The following is a 14,435-nucleotide window of genomic DNA, read 5'->3' on the forward strand; positions in this document are numbered from 1 at the left end:
GCCAAAATAATATTAGGAATGAAAAGATGCCATAAGACATTAAAAAAATGTTATAAAAAATTTTTTATACAGAAATTTTTAAAATTTAGATCCAATGCTGAAATTCTAAAAAAAACAAAAACATAACTGAAAACTGACCCAAAAGGAAATAGAAAATCTGAATAGTGTCTTCAATATCAAAGCAACTAAATCTGAAATTTAAAATCTTTCCACAAAGAGCTCTTCTGATGCAGGTGCTTCACTAGTGAACTCTTCACATTTGAGGAAGAAATCGCATCAGTCTTACATGAACTCTTCCTAATGTGAGAAAGATAAGAATATTTGTCAACTTGTTTTATAAGACAAGAATAACCTTGATACCAAAACCTGATTAAAAAATTTACAGAAACAAAGCATAACAAATCTGTGTCTGTCGTGAACATAGATACAGAAATCATAAACAAAACATTAGTAAATCAAATCCAGCAATATAAAAAAAGGTGACATACTACAGTTAAGTATAGTATATTCCATAAATGCAAAGATGATTTATTATTTGAAAATAAACTAACATAATTCACCACGTTAGCAGGAAACAAATGAGAAACATCGTATGATTATCTCTCATAGATACAACAAAAAGAAAAAGCATTTGATATAATGCCATAACCATTTATAATAAAATTCTTAGCAAACAAGAATATAAGGAAATGTCCGTCATCTGATAAAGAGAACTGACAACAAATCTATGGCAGGTGACATAGGTGATAATGAAATACTGAACTTTCTCCCCTTGTGATGGGGAATGATGAAGGAGTGTTCTTCTCGCCACTTCCAGCAGGCATTGTGCTGTAAGGTAAGGAAAAGAGGGAGAAGTCAGTAGGTCCTACTCAACAAAGATAGTGACTGGACAGCACAGAAGGAGGATTTCAGGGAACCGGTAATGCTTGATACTCGTATCGGTTACACGGATGTATTCACACTGGGAAAATCTCTTGTGTTTTATATGTATAACTTGTGTAATTTTCTGTATATATATTTCAGTAAATAGTTATCTAAAAATTTTACTCGTGTACCTTGATATGCCTATTTATTAATATTTTATCTATTACAGTGTATTCCACAGTTTATATATTAACTTCTCTATTAATAGGCATTTAGAGTTTCCAGTTTTCTCCTCTTAAAAAAAATTGTTGCAGTGAAGATTTTGCTTCCCTATCCTAATATAAAAATATTGCTTGAACAGGTGATAATCCAAAGGGAAATCCCAAGGGTCATAGTAATTACCCAAATAGGCATTGCCAAGTGGCCCCCCAAATTGACTATACAGTTTTATTACAGATTTATACTCCGTCACTGGTGAATTGAGAGTAATAAGGAAACTCATTTTTTTCATTCAACTCATTATGGCCATTTTCTCATGACTTTAAAACATCCTTTGCAATGTTATCTATGTTATATATGTTAATACCTGCGTATCATTGCATGTATCAGTTATTTAGCCTCTCCTTTTATTGGACATCATTTCCTCTTTTTTGTATTTCACATAAACTTAAATGAACACTTTGTTATCCCACTTTTTGAACACATCTGATCATTTTGGCACACTCCACAGCACCTAGCACAGTCGCCTTCTAGGACCGGGAACTCAGTATTCCCTGAATAAATCAAGGGGATGTCTTCCCTTTACAGTGACTATCATCCCTTTCTTGCCGCCTCTTCTTTCTCCTACCTCGGTGTTACTCCGTAGTAAGTATGCTCTTCCCTAGCTCCAAGGGGTATCTTCTGTTGTTCTTAACTTTCTCTTCTTGGCTTTTATCTTCTCCTGAAAGTGACCAGCTGCCTGTCCACCTGCTCTGTGAGATAAAGCAGAGTGTGCTTCATTTAACATTCGTATGTGTTTTCCCCCGTAGCTTATTAGGAGTGCTCTCTGACCATTTAAATGCAGAGATCGCTGGCGGTACAATAACATCTAAACAAGATGCAATGGATTATATCACCTGGACCTACTTTTTCCGACGTCTCATCATGAACCCCAGGTAAAGAAAGGGCAACTATTTATCTTTTTATTTTGTACTGAAAGAACATACGTTTGAAAATAATAATCTCTAAATTCAGGTACATAACAAAAAAGTCAGAACTTTGGACATGGTAGGTATATGAATTTCTCCAGAGATCAGACGATGTCTCTGATGTGATCACAATATATTACGATATATCAGAAAGTGAATAATTGTATGCATTTATTACTTAGCTTATCTTAATTAGCATAGGCTATCCTCAGAGTTTAGTCTGTAGTTAGGAAGACAGGACACCTGAAGTCATTCAGAAATGTACCCAAGTCCATGGTGGTAACTGACTTAGGAGCGGTGGGAATTCAGAGAAGAGTGAGGCTGAAAGAGTTTGTGAGGCATTTGTAAAGTTTAATAAGAATGTTGCAACTGGAAATGCCACTGGGGAAGTTGTGCCGGAGTGTCTTTTGCTTCAGATATTACAGATTAGATCTTCATTCAGCTCCTGTTTGTCAGATGTTATACTAGACCCAGAGGCATAAGGCTTAGTGTACATCATCCTCTATCTTCAGGGCTGATCTTTTACCTCGGGGAGAAAGACACATAAATCACTGGAATGTAAAGCATAAGCACTCTAGCAGAACTGTATTGTAAGCCAATGAGAATGAAAGCTTCCGAGGAGAGGTGATACTTCAACCAGATTTCACATCTGGAACAGAAGTAGAAAAGGTAGAAGGCACAAAAATACTGTCTGGGCAAAGGCCCTCGGGGCTTGAACGAGCGTTCAGAGAATGCCAAGAAACTTGCTGCAGCCAGAGCTTAAAGAGTATGGGGGCAAGAGAATCGTGTTGACAGAAGGTAGGCCAAGCATCAGGGAGTGAAGGGCCTGTATGCCATGCCGAGGAGTTTGCATCTGATCCTGTGGGCTGGGTGAGCCATTGGAAGCTCTGGATATGGTTGGCATCACCAAATGTGGTAATGTGTCAATACCTCACCAAATACGGTATTGTGGTAGGGAATGAGCTGGAATGGGGAGACATTCACAGGCGAAAACCAGCTAGGAAGCTGTTTAATAAAAGGGGAAAGATGAATAGGACCTTAGCAAATGCAGAGCAAACGGAAGGATGGCGAAATACGAGGGACATTCCTGATATGAGCAAGAAGAAATATTCAGCCATTGTGAAGTCTTGAACAGAGAGGTGATGAAAACGTTATTGCTGATTCTTACCTGTGGGCACCTTGAGTAATTTGTTTCTCTTCAGCCAGTGTTTCCACTTACATAGATAAGAGTTTGAGAATACAGAGGCATTTTCCCTCATCTGTTAGGGCCCCTGGATTAGGTTCAAAATATCATTTGGAAACATGACTGCAGCACTGCAAGTTTACCATAGTAAATTGATCACAGGATTAGAACTGTGAAATTATGTACAGAGATAGACTTTACATGTCCTCTAGTCCAACCACCTTGCTTGACATTGAAGAAAGGGAGGTTGGAAATTTATAGTGACTTACCCTGGGTCTCAGAAATACTTTGTGATAAAGCCAGAACTTGAAAACCTAAATTTTCTGACTCACAACCCTTAATTTTTAGAAGGGAGTTGAGGGGTAGGGGAGGACAGCTTGGTGTGTAACTGTCGATATGTTCATTTTTCAGGCAATTAACATGGTAGATAAAGCTTTGAATTTGGCATCAGAGCACTGATTCCTGATCGAGCATTGCCCTTTACTGACCCTCTGACCTTGAGTCACTTCACCTCTCTCAGCTTCCCCTTCTTTATCTGGAAAGTGAGGGAAAGCCTCCCTCCCTCCCAGGGTCCTGTTGAGACTCAAATACATGAATTGAAGGCTTTCTAAGATCTCTATTTATTATGAAGAACAAAATTAGTTTTGATTAGTAGCTATTACTCCTGTTCTCTCTGTGCTTTTACCATCCTAAGAGTCTAGCTTAGAGACTAAGAAACTAATCATTTGTCAGCTTGTCTGACTGGCAGATGAGGGAATCATTCTCTGAGGCAAAAATTCTTTAGCGAATGATAGTCCCTTCCTGAATCTACAGATACGCTGAACTTTGTATTGCATCTCCTTTTCTTAAATGTTTTAAAAAACATTTTAACTTACAATTTTGAAACAATTTGAGACTTATAAAAATTGCAAAACTCGGACAAAAAAGGAATGTGTAGTATATATAAAACTGCATGCCCCTCACCCAGTTTCCTCAAGTGTTGACATCTGACCTGACTATAGTAAAATTAGGAAAAACCAGGAAATAAACATTTATGTGACACTATTAACTGATCTGCCATCTTTACTCAGATTTCATCTCTTGTCCCACTAATGTCCTCTTTCTCTCCAGGATCCAATTTAGCATCCTGCAGTGCATGTAATTTTTGGTCTCCTTAGTTCACCCCAATCTGTGGCATTTCCTCAGTCTTTGTCTGTCATAACCTTGACACTTTAGAAGAATACTAGCCAGTTGTTCTGTACAATGTCCTTCAGTTTGGGTTTGGCTCAAGTTTCCTCATCCCTGTTCAGCCTTCTCTGGAGAACATGCTGTAGAAGTGATGTCATGCTCTTCTTAGTGCATAATATTAAGTTCTCTAGCGATCTCTTCAATATTTAAGAGAATCACCTGTGTGTGGAGCACCCCAAAACATGTTACTCCAATCTGGTATCAACTTACAGTCTTATTTCTCCACCTGCCTTCTGACTGTTGCCACTTGGACTTCACACCATCATTTCAAACACAGCATGTCTAGAACTGAATTAATCATGTATCAGTATCTTCCTCTAATCTTTCTTACTTCTCTTCATGCTATCACTCTACATCTATTTACACTGACTTCAGACCTCAAATTTGCTTTTTAATTTTTCTTCACCCTTCCTTAGTTCTCCAACTGTTTAAACTAGTTTAGTTTGTCCCTGATTTAGCCTAGTTTACAAACTGTCAGATAGTATTGATCAGAAATTAAATGTATTATGTTAGAGGTGGGAACTAGGTAAGGTTTAGTTAGTAGACGTGGAATGCATTTAATGTTTATGTATTTCCAACCGTGAGAGTGCAGTGACCCAAAGGCTCAGCTGGAGACGCCAGTCAGAACAGGGCGGGGGACCCACGGTAGGGAAACTGGAGTAGATATCACTCCCTGTTGCTCTGGTTGCAAACTGCCTTCTATTTAATAATACTATGATGATAAAATCCACATGCAGCTATAATAAACAGTATTAGTGAAAACAGAACAAGAAACTTAGGGCGTTTAACCCATGGACAAAGTCGAAAGCTTGAGGGGATGTACTTGGGTTATAATTTAAATGACACTGGAGCCTCGGAGACCAGGGATTTCTTGGGTACTGACAACTTAGGCTGTCTCCTGCTCATGTGACAGAAGCGCATGTAAATGAGCAAATATTCCTTAGTTCACATTGCCTCACCTACTTATCTGATGACCATCACTATGTTGTATACCTAAAATCAGTAGGATGTTATGTGTCAATTATATCCCAAGAAAACGCTCTGATTAACAGCTGTATTAGGTTTTACTGGAAAGTGGTAGCAACATAAGTAATGATCTCTAGTCTCAAAAACCATAATATCTCCTTAAAAGGTTACAGCCTAAGCATTTAAAACTTTAATCTGTATTACTTAATTCAGTGAACATTTATTGAGCACCTACTATGTACCACACAGTATTCTAGGCATTTTGAAGATGTATTTGTAAACTAAACAAAAACATTTCTGCTTTTACAGCATTCATTCTTTTAGCAGAGACAGTAAATGTAATACCTTGTTGAAGACGTTGAGTGCTTTGAAAAAAAAAGAGCAAGGGAAGGAAGGCTGGAAGAGTCAGAGGGTAGAAAGAGTCAGAGTGGCAGTATTAAATACAGAGCGGGCCCAATTAAAGGCGCTAAAGGGGAAACGAGGAGATGTTGGTCAAGGTTATAAATAAGTTCTGGAGACCTAATACGCAGCATGGTGACTATAGATAAAAATTTGTGTTGTTGGGGAAAACCAAGATGCTGACGTCTGAACAAAGACTTGAAAGTAGTAAAATGGTTGACCACATGAATATCTAAGGGACAGAATCTCAAGCCAAGGGGAACAGGAAAGGCTGTCAGGCGGGCACGTGTGGTGTGCTGAGACACAGCAAGGAGCAGGCACAGCTGAGCAGGGGAGGCGGGGGCAGAAGCGCAGATGAGGGTCAGGAGGCGGGCCGGGGCGGCCGTACTGCTGGCTCACGTGGGACCTTACTGACCACGGCAAGGACTTGCACCTTCATTCTAGGTGAACCGGGGACCGTTGCAAGGTTTTGAATGGAGGACTAACAGGATTTATTCATATCATAAGTCAGGTCGATTATAATCAGAAATGTTATAAATGATTTAAGCTTCACTGTTGAAAGAAATTCTCAGGTCCATTTTTTGAAATCCAACTAAACATGATCTGTAAACAACATATCAAATCAAACTGACACAGAGAAGCTGAACATTAAGGAGTGAAAGAAGATACGAAGGAGAAAAACAAAAAAGAAAGCAACAGCTGCAGAATTAAAATGAGACGAAATGATGTTCAAGGCAAAAAGATTTAAAAGGATAAAGAAGGATGGTTCAAACTGATAACAAGCACAATCACTAAAAACCTACAGTTGAATACATATTTTTAGGTAACTAAAAACATAGCATCAAAATATATAAAGCAAAAACCTATAGAAGTCCAAGACATTAATTAAATGAGTCATTTGAGAAACTTTAACACATCTCTTAAGAATCAGCATGCCCCAAGAGATTAGAAAGTGTTGTGTCAAAGAGAATTTGAGGAACGGAATCCTTGAACATGTGTGTGTATCCCTATACATACCTTCAAAGAAGAATATGTCATACTTGACAACACCTGTGGAAATTTATTTATAAAAACGTACCTTCTACTAAACCACAAAGAACAACTCGGTATTTCAAGATGTAGAGACCATCAGGCTGCGTGCTCAGTGTATAATGCAATAAAACCAGGAATAAATGAGAAAAAGAATGGCAAAAAAAGCTAACTGCTTGGGATTTTACTGTTATTCTAGTGAAAGATGAAATATTTAAAAAGGTATAGACTGGAGCTAAAAAAAATAAAAGCGTTGTATAACACCTGTGAACTTTAAAGCATAATTCCAAGGAGTATTCATATCTTTAGGGCCCCTATGAGATAGCATGAATGCTCAGTAATAAAATAACTAAGCATTCCTCCCTAGAAACAAGATGAAGAACATTAGCACGACATCAATACAGGAAGGGTGTTTGTAAAAATAAAAATTGAAATTAGTAAACTGGGAAACAAAACTACACTCAGATACTTTATTGAGTGTCTACTATAGTTGAGATGCTGTTTCAAAAGCCTGCCTCATTTAGTACTGTTAGGATCCCCATTTTATAGGTGAAGGAACTGAAGCACAGGGAGGTTGAGCACCTTGCCCACAGTCACACAGCCCCAGAGTGGCAGACGCAGCCCTGGAGTCCAGACAGTCTGGGTCCAGGACCCATATTCTCCATCACTGGGCTCGTTGTCGGGTCCAGAACTCAAATACCTACGCTCCCTGTACACTTCTGTTTCCAGTGCTGTGCTGGAAAATGTGTTCTGTATGGGAACCATACCATACTAATTTGAATTTATAGCTCTTTTATTCATTTGATGTTAAAAAAAACCTATTTTTTTATATTTAATACCTTCATATCTGGATAAAAATGGGAACATGTGCCTAAATCTGTTCTAATGATTTACGCGTTTTACTTAGTCCATTATTGTCATGCTCCGCAATTTTCTCTCTGAGTGGCCCTTGGTTATATCTTTTTATTACTGTTTGAATTAAAATCCCCCTTCCTGAAATCTGGAAACAAAAAAACATGACACAAGGTCAGGAAATTAGTAAAAAAAATTTTCTACTTATTTTTAGATCTGGTAAAAGTTTAAAGAAGGTTAAAATGATTCTCGAATGAAGAGCTTATATTATATATAGTTCTAATTTATCCTTAAAGCTATCATTCAGTGCTATAAGTTAAGATTTGACTTTTGGGTGGGTAAGATGGGCATGTAAGCATGCTTGTGTGTGTGCGTGTGTGTTACAAGGAGAAACTGATGTTTATTTAAAATAGAAAAGACAAAGACCACTTCCAAAATGCAGTCACATATAGATGGATAAATATGACCCTATTCATGACCTTGAATTCACACCACACACCACCACAACCAAATCTTAATGTTGATAAAGATTTCAGCCACAGTTCCTAGGTTGTTCCTGTATCTCTATATTCTGTGTCTGTCTGTGTGTGAGGTATATGTATATGTGTATACATATGTACACGTGTGTATATGTATATATACATATGCAAATAATATGTGCCTATAAAGATACATACTTACATGTAGAAATATATGTATGTAGACATACACATACATATATATTGGTTTGCTCCAATATGTATAAACACTGGTGCATCATGAAATATAATATATTCCAAATTGAATTCTGGATTCAATTTGTGTGTTCAGTTTTATTCTCTGTTTTCCCCTGAGAAAGCTTTTAAATATTTCTGGGACAAAAATGTTGTGGTAGTTTCAGCTGTTCCTGCAACCACTTTCATTATTTGTGTCATTATTACTGCTGCATAATCTGAACATAAAAAAACATGGTGCTGTAACAAATGAGTGGGCAGTCCTGACAGTCCGGCGGCGGCACTGTGATACTGATGAAACATTTCCCAGCAGGACCTCTGGCCAGGTTTACGGTAACTAAACAGGAAATGGCTGCCCCTGTTCACATTAAATCCAAACTGTTGGGTGTAACTTTATCTGTGTTTTAGATTGCAATAAAATCGCTTTCATTCTCAACTGGTGAAATTTCATCCTTATTAAGGTTGGGAAAAGATAACTTGAGATTTTACGTGTTATACTCTTGTTTGTCCTTTGATAAGATCTTGTAAAGGTAATTTTTTAAAGTTTTACTTTTTGATTGTTAACATTTAATGAACTTTGTAAATTTTTACGATAGGGAGAGGCTGTTTCCCAATGGACTGCTAATAGAAGTTAGCCTGTCTAGCCCATGTGCTAGATGCTGTCAGTATCAAACTGCCTTTGACTTTCACACCTCTCAGGGGACTAGTAATTGTTGTGCTCAAACAGCCTGTAAGTGTGATCCCGCTGGCTTTCTCAGTACGCTTCTGGCTATTAGAATCATTAAACAACTCAGCACCTGTTAACAGCATTGTAAATATTCAACCCTGCTTGTGTGCAGGTTGAGTCCAATATAGAGAAATCTTACAGAGCTCAGCCTCATAAATTAGGGCTTCTGACAAGTCAATTATTGTGAAACTGGGTTTCTCTGTGAAATAAATGAAATAGCCTGCTGACACAAAGGTAGGCTGTCTGTTTATGGCAAAAGGAAGATAATGACTTGATGATTCAATGCAGCGAGCCTGAAACTACAATGTATCCTTTATCTGTAATTAAACAATTGTGTAATATTTGTTTTAATAACCAATAAATTATAAGTTTTGTACTGTGGTGAGTACAACATGAAAACAGACCTTTTTACTTAGCTGTTGCATGCTTTTTCAAGTTACTGAACTGATTATTGAAATTAATGATTATAATCTTTTAAACTAAACTAAATGCTTATAATTATTTAGGCTAGAAATTACAGTGACTGAAAAGTTCATATGATAGGGAAGGCCTTGTAATACTACTGATGAAGGTCGTGTAAATATAAACTCCATCCTTTATTCAAAGAAAAGTGTCAAAATATAATATGTCTCAAAATTTTATGTTCCTTAAAAAATAATTCCATTTACAATGTTATTATTTTTCAGGTCTTGTAAATTACATACCTAATTAAAGTGTAGCAGTATCTTTTACAAGGATTTGAAATGTTTTAAGTACTCTTAGAATCTCAGTTCAAATACTAATAATAATATTTGGTAAAATCAGTGCAGTTATAGCACTAACAAAAAGAGGTACACTTTAGTATTTGTGTTGGCTGTATAGGGGACAAGTTTTTTAATGATTGAGTTTAAATATATTCTTGTATATAATACTATAGCATGCTCTAGTTTTAAAAGGTGACACTTTTTAAAAATAAATATATAAAGTCATCACTTACATATGCCAGAATACCTGAAGAAAACAATTTTAGGGATTTTTTTTTAAATTCTAGATTACCCCCCCAAGATATCATAAAGATGAAAGTATTGATATTTAATAGATTGAATTTCAGTTCCATTCCTTCACTTGAATTTGGGTGATGATTTAGTCAGTTGTGTACACATGTCAGAATTCATCTATCTATACACTGCGATTTGTGCATGTTATTGTATGTACCTAATATATAAATTGAATTTTGCATTTCTTCTCTTATGCAAATCAAGAATGTTGTTGAGCACATTAGAGAAATACAACTATATTAAGATATATCAATGGAAGTTTTTAAGTTTTTCTACTCAAAAAATACATTAATGTTTAGCAAGGTTATGAATAGTATTTTAGTGTAATCATCGAATAATATGTTACAGTCTCAAAGACATGACTTCAGTTTTTTTTTTTCTTATTTGCAACTTATTTTAATCGTTTAAGAAATGCCGACTGGTTGATCGGATGGTTACTTGAGTGTACACATGTTAAAAATAAAAAAGGAAAAACTATCTAGATAAAAGCCACAAATTAGTCTAAAAAATTTAACAATATAATTAGATAAACAAATACTAGGATGTTAGTCCACCAAAATATATCTTGTAAATACCTAAGGCTGTGAATAAAATAAATACAAAAGAAGAACCTATAATTTCTGAAGGAAAGTTATCATTAGTGGTTTTATATGTTTTTAAGCATACCGGTTTTGTTAATTGAAGCATAAAATGGTAAAACTGGCACCCCAGATGTATTTATAGGAGTATGACTTGTGGTAATCAGTAGCAGCATCCATGAGGCTTTTTTGTCTTCAAATAGCCAAATAAATTTATAGTTAAAAATGTAATTTTAACTTGTTGTTTTTCATGATAATATTGTTCTTATAATGTCTTCCTCCTGTAATTTTAATTGCGTAAGGAATAGCTTGAGCCTTGCTCTAAAAATGATACTACTTACTCAGTGTCCTGGGCACAATTGCACTAGTTTTTTCAATTTATAAATAAATTTATTGACTATATATGATTTCAGACAGCTGAAAATAGTTTTTGAAAAATATATTGGCTCAGCAAGCCAAAAGAATGTGAAATATAAAGCAAGTACTTATGTTGCAGAAAATATGGCTGATAAATTTCATTTGCTGGAAAAAAAATGAAAGAAAAAATTATTGTCAATAATTTGGAATGGCTTTGGGGATCTAACTTATGGGGCTTTGAATGTCCAGAATTTTTATTTTCACTTGTAAAGCAGAATACATTATTCTAACAAAATAAATACTTCTTCTTAGTCATTTTTCAGGGCAAAGGAAATATTTCCTCATGGTTTCTAATGCTGGCTTTTTACTTTCATGTATGCCTGGTTAGATAACAATTTGTTGTGGATTTTGCTCAAATTAATAACAGCACTGGTTTCAATCTGTTTCATTGATAAATACTCCTTTATTTGGTCTTTGGAAAGAACTTTTCCAGGAAAAGCATTAATTTCTCTGAAATTAAAAGTATATTTCTCTGGTGAAAATTACAGTCCTCAGCATATAATTATGATTCCGTTATTATCCCAAATAAATAGCCAGTTATTAATCCTTCTCAGTGGAGATGCTTGTATTTGGGTGTACTTAGCCATTTGTGCTAACGTCTCTTTCTAGCATAAATCTGTCCTGCTATGATTTAAGTCCCACTTTGTGTATTTTTAAATAAATTTTGTAGTGTACTGCCCCTAAACTTTTCCCTCTGAAAAAAAGAAAAGAAAATCACCATCCTTAACGGGTTGTGGCTCCTTCAGGCCTCTCCCATCTGAAATTGTTAACACTTTCTTCCCAGCTATGCATATCCCTTTCTAATCCTGTACAGATTAAAACCCTCCTGCTGGGGTATCAGTGATAAGAGTGTGTTCTCTGAGGCCACTTTCCACTCCTGTTGCTTGCTTGGAAGGAGGGCGTATAAATTGTCTGTGCTGACTAGGGTACAGGGGCCACCCCGCAGGAATTAGAGATCATGACTGTGAGGGTACTCCCTCGCCTTTTGGGTCTATTTCCAGGCACAGGTGCCTAGTGATCTTAGGGACTTGCCGAGAACCTGTCAAAGTTAAGGGAGGATCATTCTGGTAAATTGCTGGTCCTTAGGCTTTTTAGTGGGAAAATATATGGGGCTGAACCTATGTGTTTTGGGTATGTAGAAGGTTAGCTAGAATGCTTTATTATTAGCCTGATGTCCCTTCCAGTCTTTAGGGTGACATTTCTCCCTTAAGCATTAGAGGAGCAATACTTGACTAAATTTCCTGAAAGAATTTATCTGCCATCCAAATCAATAGTTCTTTGAGTTGTATAAAGTTACTGAGGATGGGTTTTATATATTATATATAATATGCTTCTCACCCTTTCTAAACCTAGTGCATAAATTTAGTTTGCTGTACATGTGATAACTGAAGTGATACCAGTTTTAACACTGGAATATTTGTTTCTTTTTAATGTGATGGTGAATTATATCTGTTTATCTTGTATATTTTTAACGTATTGTCATTGGTCATCAGTGTTGACAAACTTTAGTATGGGGATTTGAATCAGTAAAATAGAAGTGGTAATTGCAGTTGCTTTCTTTCTTTGCTATATTGTAAATGTAAATGTTTTTTGAAATGCTGAGAAGAACCATGTGCAATTGAAGTGACCATTTTAATAGGAAATATCTTGAAACAAATAATAATCATCTGCTTGTTTCCCAGCTACTACAGTCTGAGTGACGTGGCACATGATTCTGTGAACAAGTTTCTGTCCAGTCTGGTTGGGAAGGCCTTGGCTGACCTGGAACATTCTTACTGTATTGAAATCGGAGAGGTATGACTCATACACGTTCTGACTGAAAAGACAGCCCAGCGTTTCAGCACGAGGGCTTTGCTTCTGATAATAACCAAAACTTTTAACAAAATAGTTGTAATAGCAACCTGCAGTATGAGTCATTAATTTTATGACTATATGCATTTCTATTTTACTTTTTATATATGTTGTTCTATCTCTCTCTTGAAATAGGATAATCGGAGCATCGAACCTCTGACGTATGGCCGAATCGCCTCTTACTACTATTTGAAGCATCAAACTGTTAAAATGTTCAAGGAGCGTTTGAAGCCTGAGTGCGGTACCGAAGAATTGCTTTCAATTCTGAGTGTGAGTTCCATATTATCACATTATATTTTAACATAAAGAGATTATATTTCCAAGCTTCTATTTTAATTGGGGTCGCAAATTGTTGCCATCCAGTTCCTCATGAAATTTGGCAGAAAATGCCTATGAAGCCCTTTTCTGTCAAAAGACCTCATTACAGAGCAACATGTGTGGACCAAGATCCCCAATGATGAAGTGACCATGTGATCGCTCATCCGAACTTGGGTCCTTCTGAGAATGAAGTGGGGTCATATGATATTTAAGCCAGGTTAACAGATATAAGCTGGACCGTCCTCAGTAGCCAAGTTACCATCTTTTAAGTATAATAATCCCTCTGGATTATAATTGGAAGCTTTCTTATTGCTTCATTTGAATAATCAGTGATGTTCACTAAAGTTTCTTTTTATAAGGATCCACATGATTAAGTTCTCTTAGACTTAATGCCAGAAAAGCTGTTCAACTCTCTCCTTCCCCCCTTCAAAAAAAAAAGACAAATTACAACCAGATTTTCACACAAAAGAAATCTATATTGTGTTCATTTTTGCCTTTTTGTCAAGAATAAGAGTTAAATTTCATATTAAAGTTAAAATTACTATTAAAATTTTCTTCATCTTCCTCTCTGAATACTATATATGCATTTATTTTTTTGTCTTTGTTAAGTATAACAATTTACCACAAAGTTTCATCGGCACCTGAGGTTATATGCTACAAATACCTCATTCCTCAGGTGTGTTTGTGCTTTTTTAAAAAGGTAAGAGCCATTGGACTATAATGCCTTTAAGGTCCTTCTCTTATAAATTTCCTGATTCTGAGGTAGTCCATTTATTTATTAGCTATTTTCCCACCTTTCCTAATTGCTTTATCATTCTCAGCAAGCCTCAAAATCCCATTCACCGTTTTCTAATGTTTCAGTGTTTTCCCTTTGAGAAATTAGTGTACAGACTTTGTGTGAAACATGGGGCCAAGTGCATGTAGTGAGTAGGAGATGTTAGTAAATTGGTGGATGGATGGGTCCTGTATGAATCTGCTACTATTTTCTCTATAGAAAAGTAAAGGATGAAAATATATGAGGCAGCTATCAAAAAAATGAATTTTTTGTACAATTAAAAATTCATTTCTGAGGTAAGAGTTTTAAAAA

At 36.0% G+C, this 14,435-nt stretch overlaps 1 protein-coding gene across 4 annotated transcripts in view; it reads left to right on the forward strand.

Moving 5' to 3' along the window:
- The window catches only part of ASCC3 (activating signal cointegrator 1 complex subunit 3), a 285,280-nt gene that overhangs the window by 207,100 nt on the left and 63,745 nt on the right, over positions 1-14,435 (forward strand). For all 4 annotated transcript variants that reach the window (XM_073220915.1, XM_073220914.1, XM_073220916.1 and 1 more), the window contains 3 exons: positions 1,893-2,018; positions 12,862-12,973; positions 13,166-13,300. In XM_073220915.1, coding sequence (XP_073077016.1) covers positions 1,893-2,018; positions 12,862-12,973; positions 13,166-13,300 — 373 coding nt within the window. The remainder of the gene's footprint in view (positions 1-1,892; positions 2,019-12,861; positions 12,974-13,165; positions 13,301-14,435) is intronic.

The sequence above is a fragment of the Manis javanica genome, chromosome 13 (genome assembly GCF_040802235.1).
Source record: "Manis javanica isolate MJ-LG chromosome 13, MJ_LKY, whole genome shotgun sequence".
Taxonomy (NCBI): domain Eukaryota; kingdom Metazoa; phylum Chordata; class Mammalia; order Pholidota; family Manidae; genus Manis; species Manis javanica.